Below are 19,495 nucleotides of genomic sequence, written 5' to 3' on the forward strand. Positions count from 1 at the left end.
AAAATAGGCACAAATTTGGATTCTAAATTAGTATTTTCTTAAGTCCTTTTAGTATCCAGCCAAACCAAAAGGCACCTTTATTAATTTTTTCCAAGATTCTCTTGTATAATTGCACAATATAGCCTTGTGGTTAGGAGACTGGTCTTTAAGATCGGTATGTCCCTAGGTTCACTCTGCCACTTACTGGCTATGACTTGGTGACACTCACTGAGGAGACTTCCTAATCTCCCTATCCCCTTTCCTCATCCCTAAAATAGAAATATGGCTGTGGCTACCTGCTCGATACAGTTGTTGGGAGAAGTAAATGAAATAATGCATGAGAATATACTATATAAATAAAAATGATACAAAGTACATTTCTGAGTGATAAGCCTAAGCCTTCACCCTCTTAGTTTTAAATCCCTCATATTTAATAAACATGATATTAATTTTGTTTTAAAAATTTTAATTACTCACCTAAAAGGTTGCCTTCTTATTATCATAGTACATAAATCTGTGCAGATGTATTTACAGTGGTCAAATTTATCATAATATAACACAGCAAAAATTAGCTTTTGCTAACTTTTATGTTATGTAGAAGAGTCACTACATTCCTGTGTTTAGCTTAATAATGACTGGGGAAAAAATATTCTTATGGGACATATAACTAGAAGCCAAGACCTCATCAATTGAAGAAACAGCAATAAGATTAAATTACAAAGGAACAAATATTTGCATAGTGTTCACTGGGAGTCATTAATGTATACACAACACCACACATATTTCCTGTACATACTTGGGCAACATAAGGGCTATATCAAGGGTAATTTTAATTCTAGGCTCTGGCTTTAAAACTTAACCATCCCCAGAAAGTTGTAACTGTACTGCTCACATGTAAGTGATTAAATGTTATGACAAATTTTATTGTCTAAAAGCTGTAAAATTTATTTCATGCAAATTAATGAAATATACTCTTAATTTGCAAACTCTTCCATTACAAAAAAATTAAATTAGTAATTAAGTGTCATAAATAATTGTACTATTACTTTTAATAGCATTTTCATTACCACCCTACCTTCAGTGAAATGGTGCAAATAGGCCAAACTGGAGAGAACCAAGTGTTGAATAGGAAGTAAAAAGGTGAAGAAAGAAAAAAAATTTAAACTTTGTTTTCAAAACATTGGCTGAAAAGGGAAAAACGGTTTAAAAAGAAGTGGTAGTGAAAGGCAAAAAAAGAGTAGGAATGTATCTTTAGGGTGAGTAGTTCTGACAATGTTAACAGGGGAACAGTCAGTGTAGGAAGACGGATGACATATGCTCAGGTACGGGTACTGGAATTAGATTACCATATTTTCTCCATTTTAATTTCTTCTTTAATTTTTCCCCCCTGAGAAATTATTGTTGTCCATTGATAATTCTAAAATAGGCATACAAATAGAATTGAAGCATTGACTAAACCTGCAATGGAAATTTTTAGTGGTTCATAGAACAAATTCCTGCTACGTTCTGGCAACTGTAAAGGGTCAGAGAATAAATATTTTAGAATTTGCAAAACTATCTTTACAGGCCACATCACCCCTGTTGTGACTAATTAACTTTGCTTTCACAGAGTGAAAGTAGCCATATACAATACCTAAAGAAAGGTCATGTCTGTGTTTCAATAAGATTTTATTTTAAAAATCAGGAGGCAGGCCAGATTTGGCCTAAGGATCTTAGTTTTCTAACCCTGGATTTAAAGGATTCATTGCATTTTCTGCTTGAGGAGTGAAAGAACCTATGTCACATTTTATGCTACTGTTTTGTTTTTTTGCTTATTTTAACAAACTAACAAAGGAAAATCCTTGTTTGGTCATGTTTTGAAAGATTAAGTGAATTCATAGCAATTATATATTCTAAGTGTTTTTTCCTGTGGTAAAAATGATAAAAAATAATACATTTAATTTTCCTATAATTTTACTATGTAGAATAAAGTTTTCTAATCAAAATAAAAAATGTTTCATATGAAATAAGGTATTCAATACAATGTAATCTCATTGCAAACTGGCAGCTAGGAATAAGGATAAAATTACCCGAACCACAATATTCTAAACTCATAAAGAGATACGTTATACCAATTTTATCTTATGACTAGTATGCCTAGCTTGGGAGGACTTTAAATCCTAATACTAACACTAATCTTAGTTTCCTGAAGTTTCATCTCATCAATTCAAATTGCTAAATCTAAAAGGAAAATATGACAATAGTCACCGGATTGTTAACAGTATACTTGGATCCACACTATTCTAAGAAAATCATTTTACATTTTGTACTGGCCTAACATATAAGCATCACATGTCCTAACACACATTGTTGGAAGACAGAAAGTTAAATGAATCATATTAATCTTTCACTTTATTAGCACTATAAATTAATCATCTACTTACTTTTACAAAAAATACATTTTCTAGAACATTTGTAATTATATATCTTAGGGATATTTTTATTAACAATTATTTAAAATAATTCACACAATTTCTAAATTTAAGAGAAGCAGCATTTTTCTTCCACTGAACTTTGTTTTTGTTAGACTGTATTAATGAAAAATAATTCTCATAAAATTTATTAATGTTAGATGTGCAATTTAAAATAATGAAACTGATTGCTCTTACGAGAATGTTATGAGAAGATAAGAACCAAAAAAAGCAAAAAATAAAATAAAAATTTATACCACAGCTGGATGAGTAAAAATTGCAAATTATCCATACATTGCAAATTTATTTAAAATTGGGAATTAGTCCTAATTATAAACATCTTTAGATATATTAATCCCCTTTTCTAGAATATGCAATAGCTATTAAAGTTCAAATATATTTTTGTATCTGATCATTTAATAAATTTATTTAAACAATGTCAGGAAATGGAAAATATGCCTGGTGACATTATTATTGTACAAAGGAATAAAGGTACAAAAGGTATACCTGCTGATTTTCATAACTAGTTATTAAAATTTTCAATTATAACAAGAAAATCTTGTGTTTAAGTAATATTCAAACTCAATTCCACTTCTAAATGAAGAATATTCATAGAAATATAATTAATCAGCTATGTGAGTAGAAAAAGACAAGCCATTACACTATAAATAAAACAAGCAAGTAAAGCAGTACTGTTTAGTATAATGTCTAAATACAGGAAATATTCTCAATAATTATATGAAAATACTAGGAAATGTTTTCATAAAATATCTTTGTGTTTTATAACTCCAGGAGATATTCAAGTTTCTTGATTTTTTGAAAATCACTTAAACTTAAATATTTGGGAAAGATGTTTAATAAAAATTTCTTTGTAACTACTATTCTGGTTTGTGTATATGTGTGTTGTGGTTTCAGGGCTGGAGATGGGAAAAGTTTCTAGTCATTTTTCATAGGCTGAGTCATTTCAAAGTTAAGACACTTAAAAGTGTACAAGTTAAATGTTAGAATTTTAAGAGAATTATTTATCTACATAATTGTTTACCATTCAGACTGAAAGCAATCAAGAGTTCTGGTCATTCCCATTTTGATCAAGAAATTGCAGAGAAAGTCTTCTATTACTTCAGGTACTGCAGGCTTTGAAGGAAGAACTGTTTTCCGTTCCTGAAATTTAAATGTGCATTTATTTATTTTGAAAACATCAAAGCATTAATTAATGATATAGATAAGACTTCAACTCATTCATTCATCCATTCATTTTTTTTCAATGTTTGTTGACTGTTATATGCCAGGAACCATTAATATTTTAACTACTGGGGATAAAGCAGATGAAAGCAAACAAATCTCTGTCCTCATATCTATTAGTCAAGTGGATGGAGACAGAATATAAATAACTAAATAAAAAACATATACTATGACAGATGATACTAAGTACCTTGGGGTGGGGAGAAAGTAGACGATTTAAGATAGAAGCAGGTGTAGGACAAGTATTCATGTGAAGCTGGGTTGCTACGTATTTAGGGTGGTGAAGACGTCACTGATAAAACTGTTATCTTAGCATAAATCTAGACAAAGAGGCAGAATGTCTTATGTTCTGGTTTGTATCTGCATCAGTAAGTGCAAAGGCCCTGCAGCAGGAGTGTGACTGGATTGCCTAAAGGATAGTAAGAAGGTAGGTTTGCCCTTTCAATAGCACATAGCATGTTAACCCAAAAAAAGAAAAAAGAATGCATGGACCTTTTAATCCTTTTAATTATCATTTAAAAAGAAATATAATAATTTTAGTACCATGACTTTTAGAAACACTATGGAGGAAATAATTACTGACAAAAGGAGCTTACACTACTATTCCATATGGAAGTAAGCAAGTCTATCAACTAGATCAGGGGTTAGCTTATCAGTTCTTATAAATAGTTTGTTAGATCACAGCATGCCCATGCCCATTTGTTTACATATTATGTTTGGATGAATTTGCACTACATGAGACAGTTGACCAGCTGCCACAGAGTCCTTATGGCCCTCAAAACCTAAAGTACAAGTTGAGCAATCCCTAACCCGAAAATCCAAAATCTGAAATGCTCCAATAGCCACAAATTTTGAAGCACCAACGTGACATGACAGGTAAAAATTTCCACATGCAAGTACTTAATACAAACTTTGTTTTATATACAAAATTATTTAAAATACTGTATAAAATTACCTTCAGGCTATGTGTAAAAGGTGTATATGAAACATAAATGAATTTCATGTTTAGAACTGGGTCCCAGTCCCAAGAGATCTTAGTGTATATGTGAAACTAGATAATCTAAACCTAAAGCTTTTGGAACTTTATATTTGTTAAGGCTTGAGAGGAATGGGACTATGTGGCCTGAGCCACACATCATGCAGCTGCGACTTCTGCTTCTTTGATTATAGATTAAATGTCTTCATTATTGTCCTAAAAATGATTAGGAAAGATGGAATACCACCAGAGATGAGACCCCTTTAGAACACTGCCCTTCCTTGCAAAATGTCGAAGCAATCTTCCTTGGAATGCAGCAAGCTGTAATCAATCAAATCATTACAAACTACATAATGACCTTGTATGGAAAATGTTGCAACCCTGTTAACTTCTGTTTCTACCTATATAAGTAAAAACTTAACTTCCCCACTTTGGAATGCTCACTCATTCTATTGGAGACTGTGTTTCCCAGGTGGCTATCCTCAAGCTTTGCACTTGAATAACACTAAACCATATTTTCCAAATGTCATTATCATTGATACATATTTGCAAATATTCCAATAACTGAAAAAAAAATCCAAAATCTGAAACACTCTGGTCCCAAGCATTTTGGATAAAAGATACTCAAACTGTATGTAGTACTCTGACAGAACATCTCAGCAGACGTAAAACTAGAAAATGAAGACATTTCAGCAACCAACAAATGAAACTGGTACAGCCATAAAAACTAGCATATCATGTAAGTCAGTGTACAAAATAAATCAAATAATTGGTAGTTTCCTAAAAATACCAAAGAATAGGGAATACTAATTCTATTTTACAGAATGAAGTGCTGCTCAATAAAAATAAAATTAAAAAAAGAAGAAGCATCATCTCTTGAGTGCTGTCATTTTCTTCGCATTGGCAAGAAGTCACTAATTTGTTTGCTGACCATTTGAATAAGCAGATCTATTCTCACCTACAGAAACTCAGCAGCAAGTTTTCCTTTTGCCTTCTCTTTCCCAAGCTGGTAATGGTTAGATAACCAGTTACACAGAATGCACAGAATGTTTACACAGAAATCCAATGAAGAAAGAGGATCTTTGCTGCCCCAAAAATTCTTTCCAAAAGTGCTATATATAATTCAACACTGATATTTATTACTGATAGCTGCTATAATATTCACAATAGTGGTGAGATGAGGCAAATTTGGGGGCTACAGAAAATCCTGACAAATGGTTACAGTGTAAAATTATGTTTGTAAAGTTCAAGCAGAATAATTTGGAAGGAGGCAGTACAAGATGGCTGAATAGAAGCCTCCGATCATTAACCCTGCAGGAACACCAAACTGAAGAACTATTCACACAAAAAGGCAACTTCATAAGAACCAAAAATCAAGTGAGTAATCACAATACCAGGCTTTAACTTCATATCGCTGAAAGAGGCACTGAAGAAGGCAGAAAAGAGAGTCTGGAGTTGCTGACACCACACCTCCCCCATACCCTGGCAGTGGTCAAGTGGCATGGAGAGAAAATCTCTGTCCTGTGGGAGGAAGATTTCAGTCATTATGGAATCTTTTACATTAGAAAATAGTGCTGCAGGTCTTCAGGTCAGAAAATAGTGCTGCAGGCTTCAGGTCAGACCCAGCACAGTCTCAGTGGCAGTGACCACAGGGGTGGCTTCTATCAACCCTGCTCCAGCTCCAGGCAGCTCTACACAGAGAGAGAAATACCCATGGTTTGGGGGGAAGTAAAGGAAAAGTCTGTACCTGGTATTCTAGAGAATTCTTCCTGATCTTATCCAAGGCAACTTAGCCAGTACCTCTAAAAGACTGCAAAAGCCACAACATTACTGAGATTGGAGTGCCCCCTAATGAACATACAGTGGCAGTGACCAAAAACTTAGATCACAACACCCAAGTCCCCTCAAATACCTGGAATGCCTTCCCAAGAAGGATACGTAGCCCCGAATGTGAAGACTACAATAAAATACCTAACTCTTCAACACCTAGACAATGATGAACATCCACAAGCATCCACAGCATTTCCATCCAGGAAAACATGACCTCACCAAACAAACTAAATAAGGTACCAAAGACCAATTGTGGAGAGACAGAGATGTGCAACCTTTCAGACAGATAATTCAAAATAGTTGTTTTGAGGAAACTCAAAGAAACTCAAAGAAATTCAAGATACCACAGAGAAGGAATTAATAATCCTATCAGACAAATTTAATGAAGAGACTCAAAAAAATTAAAAAGAATCAAGCAGAAATTCTGGAGTTGAAAATTCAACTGACAAACTGAAGAATGCATAAAAGCCTCCTGCCAACAGAATTGATCAAGCAGAAGAAAGTATTAGTGGGCTTGAAGACAGGCATATTTGAAAATACAGTCAGAGAAAGAAAAAAGAGTAAAACAGAATGAAACATGCCTAAGAGATCTAAAAAAATAGCCTCAAAAGGGCAAATCTAAGAGTTATTGGCCTTAAAGAGAAGGTAGAGGCAGGGATGGAGTAAGAGGGAGGGAGGTAAACAGGAGGCAAACAGGAGGTAGAGAAAGACATAGGGGTAGAAAGTTTATTCAAAGGGATAACATCAGAGAACATACCAAACCTAGAAAAGATATCAGTATTCAAGTACGAGAAGATTATAGAAAACCAAGCAGATTTAACCCAAAGAAGACTACTTCAAAGCATTTGATAATCAAATTCCCAAAGGTCACTAATAAAGAAAGGATCTTAAAAGCAGCAAGAGAAAAGAAACAACATATATAGCTCCAATATGTCTGACAGCAGACTTTTCAGTGGAAACTTTATAGGATAGGAGACAATGGTATGGCATGTTTAAAGTTATGATGAAAAAAAAAAAAAAACTTGTATCCTAAAATAGTATATCCAGTGAAATTATCCTTCAAATCTCAAATATCCATGAAGGAAAAATAAAGATTCTCCCAGGCAAACAAAAGGGAAGGGATTTCATCAACACCAGACCTGTCCTACAAGAAATACTAAAGGGAGTTCTTCAGTTTGGAAGAAAAGGATGTTAATGAACAAGAAAGAAAGCATCTGAAGGTACAAAAGTCACTGGTAATAGTAAGCACACAAACACAGAACATTATAACACTGTAATGGTGGTATGTAAACTACTCATACCTTAATAGAGAGACTAAAAGGTGAACTGATCAAATAAAAAGTACAACAACGTCGAAATATAGGCAGTGCAATAAGATATAAATAGAAATAATAAAACCTTAAAAAGTAGAAGGATTAAGTTAAAGTGGCGACTTTTCAGTAGTTTTCTCTTTGCTTTTTTTGTTTGTTTATGTAATCAATGCTAAGTTGTCATCAGCTTAAAATAATGAGCTATCAAATAGTATTTGCAAGCCTCATGGTAACCTCAAATCAAAAAACATATAACAGATACACAAAAAATAAAAAGCAAGAAATTGAATCATACCACCAATAACCTTCACTAAATGGAAGACAGGAATTAAGAAGAAAGAGAAGACCACAGAACAACCAGAAAACAAGTAACAAAATGGCAGGTGCTTCCTCCTTACTTATCAATAGTAACACTGAATATAAATGGACTAAAACCACCTCCAATAAAAAGATAGAGTGACTGAATGGATGAAAAATTAAGACCTAATGATCTGTTGTCTACAAGAAACACACTGCACCTCTAAAACTGAAAATAAGCAACTGAAAATAAAGGAATGGAAAAGATATTCCATGCAAATGAAAACCAAAAAGGGGCAGGAGTAGCTATACTTATATTGGACAAAAGAGATTTCAGACAAAAACTACAATAAAAGACAAGAAAGTCATTATATAATGATAAAGGGGCCAATTCAGCAAGAAATTATAACAGTTGTAAATATATATGCACCCAACTGTGGAGCATCCAGATATATAAAGCAAATACTATTAGAGCCAAAGAGAGAGATGGACCTCAATACAGTAATAGCTGGAAACTTGAAGACCCCATTTTCAGCATTGGACAGATCATCAAGACAGAAAATCACCAAAGACACATTAGACTTCATCTGCACTACAGACCAAATGAACCAAATAGCTATTTCACAGAACATTTCTTCCAGTGACTGCAGAATACACATTCTTCTCCTTATCACATGCATCATTCTCAAGAACAGACTATCTCTATCCTTGGGATATATATGGCCTGGCATATTGGGCCACAAAACAAATCTTAAAAAATAAGAAAATTTTAAAACCCTGAAATTATGTCAAGTATCTTCTCTGACTACAATAAAATCAATTTAAAAATCAGTAACAGGAGGAATTTTGGAAACTACACAAACACATGGAAATTAAATATGCTCCTGAATGAGAAAAGCAAAGAGGAAATTGAAAAATTTCTTGAAACAAATGATGGTGGAAACACAACATACCAAAACCTATGAAATACAGTGAAAGCAGGACTAACAGGGAATTTTTTAGCTGTAAGTGCCTGCTGATGTCCTCAAGTCCCTGTATGGATGCCACTTTGCCACCTGCATAGACCTTGGGGGACTGAACAAAGGATGACAAACACAGGAATAAAGAAAAAGGCAAAAGAGTATATTTGGAAGAAGGGTCAGGGGGCTCCATGCTTCTAGTGAACAAGGGCCCTGAGCTTTTTCAGTCCTCCATATTTTTTAGGTAAAAGAGATAGTGAGAAGAGGGTGGCTGTCGGGTGACTGTTGGTCAGCAGTTTGATTTACAGCAGGCTTGCAAGATTGCATTCTTCAAACAATAGGCTCTAGATGTCCCAGTAGATAACCTCAAGGAGCACAGTGCCAGGGAGTTGATTGCTTTCAGCAAACCTTCTGGTGGTAGGCACAGTCATAAGTTTGCCCATATCCTGCATTCATGACAAATAGTTTGTTGTTTGATCAAATACCCTCCATTGGAATGTTGAGTTTGTCATGATCCCTTTGCCAGCTCTCTACAAGTGCCTACATCAATAATAAACAACAACTTTAAATAAATTACCTAACGAGTCATTTTAAAGAACTAGCAAGAGTAAATAAAACCTAATAAATATAAGAAAAATAGTAAACATCAGAGCAGAAATAAATGAAATTAAAATGAACAATACAAAAGATCAATAAAACAAATGTTGGTTTTTTGAAAAGATAAACAAAATTGACAAAACATTAGCCAAAAAAAAAATTTTTTTAAGTAGACTCAAATAAATACAATTAAGAGGAAAAAGGAGACATCACAACCAATACCAAAGAAATTTTAAAGGATCATTGGAGGCTACAATGAGCAAATACATGCCAGTAAATTGGAAAGCCTAGAAGAAATGGATAAATTCCTGGACACATACAACCTACCAAGGTTGCAACATGAAGAAATCCAAAAGCCAAACAGACCAATAACAAGTAACAAGATTGATGCCATAATAAAAAGGCTCCCAGCAAAGGAAAGCTCAGGACACAATGGCTTCACAGCTGAATTGTATCAAACATTTAAAAAAGAACTAATTCCACCCCTACTCAAACTATTCTAAAAAACAGAAGAAAAGGGAATTATTCAAAGTTCATTCTATGAGGCCAGTATTACCCTGATATCAAGGCCAAAGACATGTGAATAAAAGAAAACTACAGGCCAATATTCTTGATGAACACAGATGCAAAAATTCTCAACACCATATTAGCCAATTTAATTCAACAACACATTAAAAAGGTCATTCATCATGAGCAAGTGGGATCCATCCTTGGAATGCAAGGATGGTTCAACTTACGCAACTCTATCAATGTGATACATTATAACAAAAGAATGAAGATCAAAAATCATATTATCCTTTCCATTGTTGCTGAAAAAAGCATTTGATAAAATTCAACATCTCTTCATGATAGAAACCCTCAAAAAACATGAAGGTAGAAGAAACATACCTCAACACAGTAAAAGCCATATATGACAGATCCACAGGTAGTATCACACTGAACAGGGAAAACCTGAAAGCCTTTCCTTCAAGATCTGAAACATAACAAGGATGCCCATTGTCACCACTATTACTCAACATAGTACTGGAAGTCCTAGGTAGAGTAATCTGACAAAAGAAGGAAATAAAGGGCATCCAAATCAGAAAGGAAGAAGTCAAATTATCCTTGTTTGCAAATGCTATGATATTATACTGGAAAAAAACCTAAAGTATTCACCAAAAGAAAATTAGGACTGATAAATTCAGTAAAGCTGCAGAATACGAAATCAACATACCAAAATCAGTAGCATTTCTACATGCCAACAGTTAATAATCTGATAAAGAAATGAAGAAAGAAATCATATTTACAAATAACTACAAATAAAATACCTATGAGTTAACTTAACCAATCAAGTGAGATATCACTACAATGAAAGCTATAATATACTGATGAAAGAAATTTAAAAACAGGCCAGGCGCGGTGGCTCAAGCCTGTAATCCCAGCACTTTGGGAGGCCGAGACGGGCGGATCACGAGGTCAGGAGATCGAGACCATCCTGGCTAACATGGTGAAACCCCGTCTCTACTAAAAAATACAAAAAACTAGCCGGGCGAAGTGGCGGGCGCCTATAGTCCCAGCTACTCGGGAGGCTGAGGCAGGAGAATGGCGTAAACTCGGGAGGCAGAGCTTGCAGTGAGCTGAGATCCGGCCACTGCACTCCAGCCCGGGTGACAGAGCGAGACTCTGAAAAAAAAAAAAAAAAAAGAAATTTAAAAACAAACAACAAAATGGAAAGATAGTCCATGTTCATGGATTAGAAGAATCAATATTGCCAAAATGTCAATACTACCCATCTCCCATGTACCATGACATCTCCCATGTACCATGAAAGGTGCTGGGAATTAAATATGAATAAGACACACTTCTATCTCAAGAAATTCAAAGGCTCATTTAGTAAAAACAGAACATTATAATACAGAAGCTCTTTAGTTACAAATTTTGATGACAGAATTATACTTATGTATCCACAGATATCATACATGCAACCATTATGTATGCATAAGAAACTTTAAGTTGCACTTTTTCCCTATTATACATTATATACAACTCTCATTATGGCTTTTAACTTAATTATGAGGTTAACAAAACACTACAACATAAGCACAAAAAAGCAAGCAATCTACAAACTAGCAAAACATGGTCTCACTTTGCAAACTGCTGAACAACCAAACATTACTGTAGCCACACGTGACCCAAAAATCTGTTGAGGACAAATAATGGTAGCTCTAGCACATTGCTTCATTTTGTCTATGAACATTCTAAAGCTGACATTTCCTAACAGAGAGGTTTCTATAGTGTGTTATGATTGCAACAATAGAAATCTGCTAGGTGACGTGATACACAATGGAGAAGAGTATTTCCCTTGCCTTAGGTAGGTGAATGAAGGCTTTGTTAAGGAGACTGTTAGGTTGAACTTTACAGACAATGAGGAAATACAACAGATAAAGAAAGATAAACCAATATTCAAGGCAATAAAACATCTGAGGCAAAAACAAGGGTGACAGTTCAATCCATTAAGGCTCAGGGTCTTATGGAGAAAGGACCAAAGATAAATTGGAAAAGCTAAACAGGAAGCATATCAAGAAGGCAAAGGCAGGTGGAAGGGTAGACACATTGGGAATCTATGGAGAGGGGACATAAATTGAAATTTGCATTAGACATATCTTTTAGGTGGGAATAGAAGGAAGCATAGTACCAGCAGCATGCAGTAGCTCAGATGAGAGAAGAAAGAGGGTAGCTTTAAGGTAGACTAAGTGAGGATGAAGGTAAAGAGAAGGATATGAAAGATGTTGAGGACATAAAACTTTCCAGACTTAAGAATCAATTAAATGTTGAATTGCAAGAAGTGCTAAACCACATATTAAAATCAAGCATCTTGACAAATTTTGAACTGTTTTACTGTGAGTTCCTTTCACAACTTTAGTTGACCAGTGAGACCCAAAAAAATAAACAATGAAATCCAAGTGGTCTTAAAACTTAAATGTTACTTTATTTGGTGCTTCATTTCATCAACTCCTTAATTCACATTAAGTCAAATATATTGGCTTGGATAATCTGCAGACCTGGCTTTGAGTACAAGGAGCCTGGGTCTCTAACTAAAATTAAGTGTGTACATGAAGAGAATGCAAATTCAATAATGACAAACAGCTCTTTTTCTTGCGACCTAGCAATTGAGTCTACAAAAGTAATGAAAATTGTTTCAAAATTCAATCCATTAACATTATATGTGAGAGTTAACATAATAGTATAGGTTGGTGCAAAAGTAATTGCATTTTTTTCCCATTAAAATGGTAAAACCGCAATTACTTTTGCACCAACCTAATATTAATCCCTTGTGAGATTAAGATCAAAATAAAAGGAATACAAATTTATTAATCCTAGACTATATTTTGGTGTATTAACATAAGAGCAAGAAAACATTTTATATTAATTCTTAACATATTTGAAAATTTCTGAGAATAGAATTCTATAAAATGTCTCAAACTTTATGTTCTCACAACACTTTTATACTATTAAAAATTATTGAGTACTCCAGACAGCAGTTATTTATCTGAGTTATACCTATCAAGAATTACATATTAGATATTAAATTTTAAAATATTCATTGATTTACTTTAAAATAACTATAACAAAACTTCTACACAGATAACATAAGACAGAATTTTTTAAATAAAAACTACATTTTCCAAAACAGAAAAAGAAGTAATGAGAAGAGTGGCACTGTTACAAATTTTTACAAATATTTTTAATGTCTAGAGGAACAGCTAGATCCCCACATTTGTTTCTGCATTTCACCTGTTGTGATATGTTGTCTCAGTTGAGCTATATGAAGAGAATCCTCCAGTAGGTGAGTAGTTGGAACATGAAAGACAACATAAACTCCCTAAAAGGGGTCCTGGGGACCCCAAAAGACCTCCCACATACTTTGAGAACTATTGATACATATGGTAAAGAACATTGTCACTTGGGTTAGTCATCAATTAGTCTTCTCCAAAACTAGTTAAGTATTCCAAAGAAATTCCATAAATTCTACTTAAATTCTCAGAGGAGGAGGAAGAGGAAGAAAAGGAGGAGGAGGAAAAAGAGAAGGAAGAGGAGGAAAAGGGGCAGCAGGAGGAGGAAAAGCATCAGAGAATTGAACAGTTATACGACTTGGGTGTCTTGTTACTGTCATAAAGATCAAAATTTTACATTTATAAAAATTAGAAGTCATTATGAAATTATAGCAGTATAAAGGACCTCTGAGATTGCACCTTGAAAATTAACAGAATAAAATATCAATAAACAAAGAGGCCAAAGAATTATCAAAAAAAAATGGCAAAAATACATTTATAAGAAGGCTCAGAGTCTAGAAGGGGAGACCCAGCTTAAACGTAAGTGGACCTTTCTCTTCATATATTTACATACAAATATCCCTAATACACACAGACACACAGACACAATCTGAGGAACATATACATAGTCCTATCTTTACTTGTATTCATACTTGTAAAATGCTTCAATTTCAAGAAATAACTGATAGTATAACCAAACTACACAACTGTTACAGATTAATAACATTTCCTATCTTCTCAATATTTTTCAAGAATAACTTTAAGTATAATGAAAATATATTTAATTCAGAATTCAGATCATTGAACCTACCAAGAAAACGGATAGTATCAAATACACGATTTAAAATTTATAAAGCAAACCATGCAATCAATTCTTAAATATTTAATCTATATTACCCATGTTTAAAGGAAATCATAAGAACTTGGCCCAGCGCGGTGGCTCACGCCCGTAATCCCAGCACTTTGGGAGGTGAAGGCGGGCAGATCACAAGGTGAGGAGATCGAGACCATCCTGGCTAACACAGTGAAACCCCATCTCTACTAAAAATACAAAAAAAATTTTAGCTGGGCGTGGTGGTGGGCACCTGTTGTCCCAGCTACTTGGGAAGCGGAGCTTGCAGTGAGCCGAGACTGCACCACTGGACTACTCCAGCCAGGTGACAGAGCGAGTCTCTGTCTCAAAAAAAAAAAAGAAAATCATAAGAACTTATTTAAATGTCAACTATTCAATAAGTCATTTTTGTTAATATTTTAACAAATAAGACAATTTACATTATTTCAACTTAACTTTCCTAATAGTCTCATAATCTTTTACTTGCAATCTTCAATGAAAATTTTAAGAGGTCTGTGCATACAGATTACTGTATCCTTTAACATAGAAGAAAATATATCTTGTTTATGAATATATATAAGATCAGAACAAAAAACTGTTTTAACAAGCAATAAGTATTCTTTAAAACAGAAAGTCCATAGCATAATTCAAATTGCTGAAGCTTAAAATACTTTAGAAATAAAAAGCAAATTAAAAAATATAACTAATATGCTTATGATAAAATGAATCCATATTTAATTTTAACAGCTTAAGGACAACTTCTGTGAATTTTCAGCATAATACTGTTCCTCCACAGAATTTTTTAAAGTGAGGTAAAAAGAAGCCAAATGAGAGTCAATCAGCTATAGGCATGCCAGAAATCAAGAATGTTAACTCATGTGAGGTTATGATAAAGAAAAGCTTCCAATAAATTGATAAAATAAGAATTACTGATATTTGGCTCAGAAGATACAACAGCTACTACAATGGATTTCTTCCTCAACTGCCCTCTGATTTATCTTTGCACTATAAACACTTTCGAGCATGATAGCCGAAAGAAGCAATTACAGTTTTGTTCATAGTTTTTTCATTCAATGATTCATTTATTCATTCTCTTATTTAACTGCTATTTATTTAGTGCCAACTACGTGCCAAGCTCTGTATTAGCCACATGTACTTTACCAAATACCAATACAAATGAGCGGTAAAGAATTTGTCAAAATCCTTAGTGATGTGAAGCAAGAGGATGATGAGAAGTGAATAAACATATCAGTTCCACGTCACTGAAAATGCTATTCCTACATTTTAAAACTATTCCTACAAATTATTGCTTTGAGATATCCAACAGATTAATAAGTTTATGTAATAGACTTCACTTTGTGTCTACCAAGAAGAAGCTATGTCCATGGGATGCATTAGAGAATGTCATTTACTATGAGCTGTAGCCCTCCATTTACAACAGAATGCAATTAATTCTGGCCTGAAAAAATCTTCCTCTAAAGCTTTTATTCCAATTTTGAGTGGACAGATATTTTGAAAAGGAGTTATTGGACTTTTAGATTGAAGAAGTCTACAGAATATGGAAAGAATGACATGGTATAATATGCAGTAAAGTCTCACATACAATTCCACACTAAGGAAGGCAAATCTGCAACCAAAAAGGAGTTTCACAAATTCCTTCACATTTCTTAGTAAAGGGGTTAATCACTGAAAGAAAGCATCCTTCTTAATGTTGTACAAAATAAAACATTTTAAAAAATATTTTTGCCATCATAGTAAATGGTTCACAATTTTAATGAGTTTTCAATTTTAGAGGAATGCCATCAGTTTTACGCACTTTTAGCTCATTGTATTATAATCAAAAAACATCCCCCACCACATTCTTTAACATAATTAGTTCATAAGTCTCGCAAGAAAAAGTCATAATATATTAAGTATTCCTTGTAAGATTAATAGTTTCATTTAAAAAAACACAAAATGTTTACAAAACAGACTGTAGAACTTGCATATAATACTAAATTCTAAACATAAATGTTAAAAATTCTTGGTTTACCCTCCAGTGAGATTAATCAGAGTTCGGAGAGAAGGTGTCACTTGATACAAAGTCATGCAAGAGTGACCATGATGTGGAGAATGGCAATCCAAAAAAGAGTAAATATGACTGCTTATCTTAAAGTGAAGGCTTGATCACAAATATACAGAAATGAAAATGATACAACATGGGACTGGGCTGCACTAGTATTTACATTTAAAAAACTTTCCAAATTTCATATAAAAAGCACTACTGCTAAACTACAGACTACACTAGTGTTCAAATTCTCACCAAAATTTCAGTATCTGTAGCCTGTTCTTGGGCCATCTGAATTGCTTTTGCCAGATCTTCTTCACCTTCTGGGATGCTAAAATTATCATCTGGTATCTAGTTCACAGAGAAAGAGAAGGATAGGAAAAGTGAGCAGAAATATAAAATACTTTATTTCACTTCAGAAATAATTTTTCTTCACAAATCAAAGGATCAAAGAAATATTTTATGTAAAACACCATGTCATTCTGAAGATCCATGAAAAATGAATAACTGCTTTCTTCTGACTTCCTTGAAAATGTCAGTAAGTGTCACTTCTAATAAATTCAAGATTAGTTTGTAGGCAACTGCTTTTATCTATTTTTATTTATTTATTTTTTATTTTTTTTTTTTTGAGACAGAGCCTCCCTCTGTCACCCAGGCTGGAGTGCAGTGGCGTGATCTCGGCTCACTGCAAGCTCCACCTCCCGGGTTTATGCCATTCTCCTGCCTCAGCCTCCCGAGTAGCTGGGACTACAGGCGCCCGCCGCCTCGCCCGGCTAGTTTTTTGTATTTTTTTTTAGTAGAGACGGGGTTTCACCGTGTTCGCCAGGATGGTCTCGATCTCCTGACCTCGTGATCCGCCCGTCTCGGCCTCCCAAAGTGCTGGGATTACAGGCTTGAGCCACCGCGCCCGGCCTTGCTTTTATCTGTAATAGAAAATACAATCTAATAATTCTGCTGAAAAAATAACAAGGCTATCTAAATATCACCATTCTCTCCCCATCCCAAGTGCTCTCCACCATCACTTTTTCATAACCACTAGCAACTGAAAATCTCTGGTTTATTAAAAAATAAAACTCACTGAGCATTAAAATCTTGAAAGGATGTGATGGATTGTAATTATATTAATAACAGTTAAGACTTAACACAAGCTTCTTATGTACTGATCACTGGTTTAGGCCCTTTACATTTATTAATTCATTCAGGAACTTCATGTGGTACATATAATCTCCACTTCACCAGTAATAAAAGGCCTGTCTCCAATCTTCATTCTATCTCTTGCTCACCCAGGCTCACCAGGCTTATTTCCACACAGTTTCATTCACAGCCTCTGTCATCTACCAGTGATTTTATCCTCCAAGTGTCCAAAGTAATGATAGGTCTCGGGAACAAATAATTAAAGAAAAGCTTTGAGATAGGAACCACATTAGACAGAAGTACAGTTAAGCTGGAGGGATGCATAAGGCCTGAGCTCCAACTGGGCAGTGGGAATCTAGGAATCCTTGACAAGAGCAGACTGGATGACAGGAAGGAAGTGCCTCCTGAACAGAGATAACAGTTTATGGTAGGAATCTACAGGCAATAAGGAGCTGAACCTGAAGGACAATTAACAGGAAAATAGAAAGAATCAGACGTATTATCCAATTTAAATGTTTAAATAGAATTTTCACATCTCATTCTTAATCAGCTGATACAAGCTAAATTCAGTAGAAAAACAAGTATCTCTTAAGAAAAAAGAAATGGTTCTTACATGTTTAAGAAAATAAAATGAGCACATGAGAATGACTGCAATAAATTTACAGAATAAACACCTAAAATTAACATGTTACCTCTTCATATTCATAGTCATCTTCAGATGCTTCAGTTATGGTGACCTCTGAATATCTTGTCAAGTTTTAATCTCAAAAAATATAGGATAAAATTATTATACAAAAATTGGTTTGACCTTCAAATATAGTATTGGATTCAACTATCTCACCAGGAAGTTAGTAAATATATATAATTTAATCTCTAAAAAATTTGTCTTCCTCATATAGCCTATAAATGTAGATATTTTAAAACAAAATACTTCATTATTTTTCACAACTCAAATCCATGAAAACCTACATTTCTATCTGTCTATCTGACTGTTTACTATCTATCTAATGATTTTCAACTTGATTCTATCAAGGCTTATGAAAATACATATAATATCATAAGGTAGTGTGAATTAGAAAGAGATAAGAAAAACAGTAAATTTTTCAAATTCATCTTAAACCACAATGAATTTTCCAGAGTTCCTGAGTTAACTATTCACAGTACGTGAATAAATACGACTTTATTTGATTTAAAGTATTGTGAATGAACAAAACAAATGCACACCAATATTTAAGTAAAGAACACATATCAATGTTTTTATCAGTAAAATTTAACTTTTCCATGTATCTCCATCTTTAAATTATCTTTATAGGAAAGATAACTTAATTTTTTAAGTGAATATAAAGTATACAGCCATCATAATTCAAAATTTCATAAATACTGAAGAAATTAAATATCAATGGAAATGATTCTAACATAAAATAATTCTATGAGAATTGCTTTAAGACTTTCAAAAATTGTAAGTTACTCTAATTACATATGAAAACTTCAAGACAATATTTTATGTTAAATCACAGTGCACACCTTCAATGTTTGTTGTTGTTGTTGTTGTAAGGTTTACATTTTTTTTTATTACACTGACTTGGTTATGCCAAGTTTAAAATGTGTGAATTAAACACTTTAATGCATGGTAGTGGTTATGAAAATCAAAGACAGGATTAGCCTATTTTTCATTTGCTGCTCATTATAAAATGTCTCTGGTATTATGCTAACCAAGCGTTAGCTGAAAGGGTATATAACAACTTCTGTTGTTTGTAACAAGAATAGATAACGCTTACACAGTATTTAATAGGAGACAGGAACTGTTCTAAGGGTTTTCCATGTATTAACTAATTTCATCTTCATCCTGTCTATGAGGCTGGAACTATAACTCTATTTTACAAATCAAGAATCAGAGGCATAAGGTTCCACAGCTAGGAACTAAAAGAACCCAGATGTTTAGGTTTCACCATATTATATTGCTTCTCCATGTTCTGTGCGGGTTTTCTGTGCTACATAAATACATAAATTGCTTGCCAAATATTTTCCCC

The 19,495-nt window shown here is 33.8% G+C and overlaps 1 protein-coding gene across 3 annotated transcripts in view; it reads right to left on the bottom strand.

The window, feature by feature from the left end:
* Positions 1–19,495, bottom strand: part of SPAG16 (sperm associated antigen 16) — a 1,171,227-nt gene that overhangs the window by 1,141,704 nt on the left and 10,028 nt on the right. The window contains exons 3-6 of one of the 3 annotated variants that reach the window (XM_011932317.1): positions 18,158–18,228; positions 16,805–16,922; positions 16,587–16,682; positions 3,472–3,590 (exon numbers count right to left, since the gene is read on the bottom strand). In XM_011932317.1, coding sequence (XP_011787707.1) covers positions 3,472–3,590; positions 16,587–16,682; positions 16,805–16,825 — 236 coding nt within the window. In that variant the 5' untranslated portion in view covers positions 16,826–16,922; positions 18,158–18,228. The remainder of the gene's footprint in view (positions 1–3,471; positions 3,591–16,586; positions 16,683–16,804; positions 16,923–18,157; positions 18,229–19,495) is intronic. The other 2 variants (XM_011932316.1, XM_011932319.1) reach the window with 2 other exon arrangements.

Source organism: Colobus angolensis, unplaced genomic scaffold (assembly GCF_000951035.1).
Source record: "Colobus angolensis palliatus isolate OR3802 unplaced genomic scaffold, Cang.pa_1.0 Scaffold95, whole genome shotgun sequence".
NCBI classification, from domain to species: domain Eukaryota; kingdom Metazoa; phylum Chordata; class Mammalia; order Primates; family Cercopithecidae; genus Colobus; species Colobus angolensis.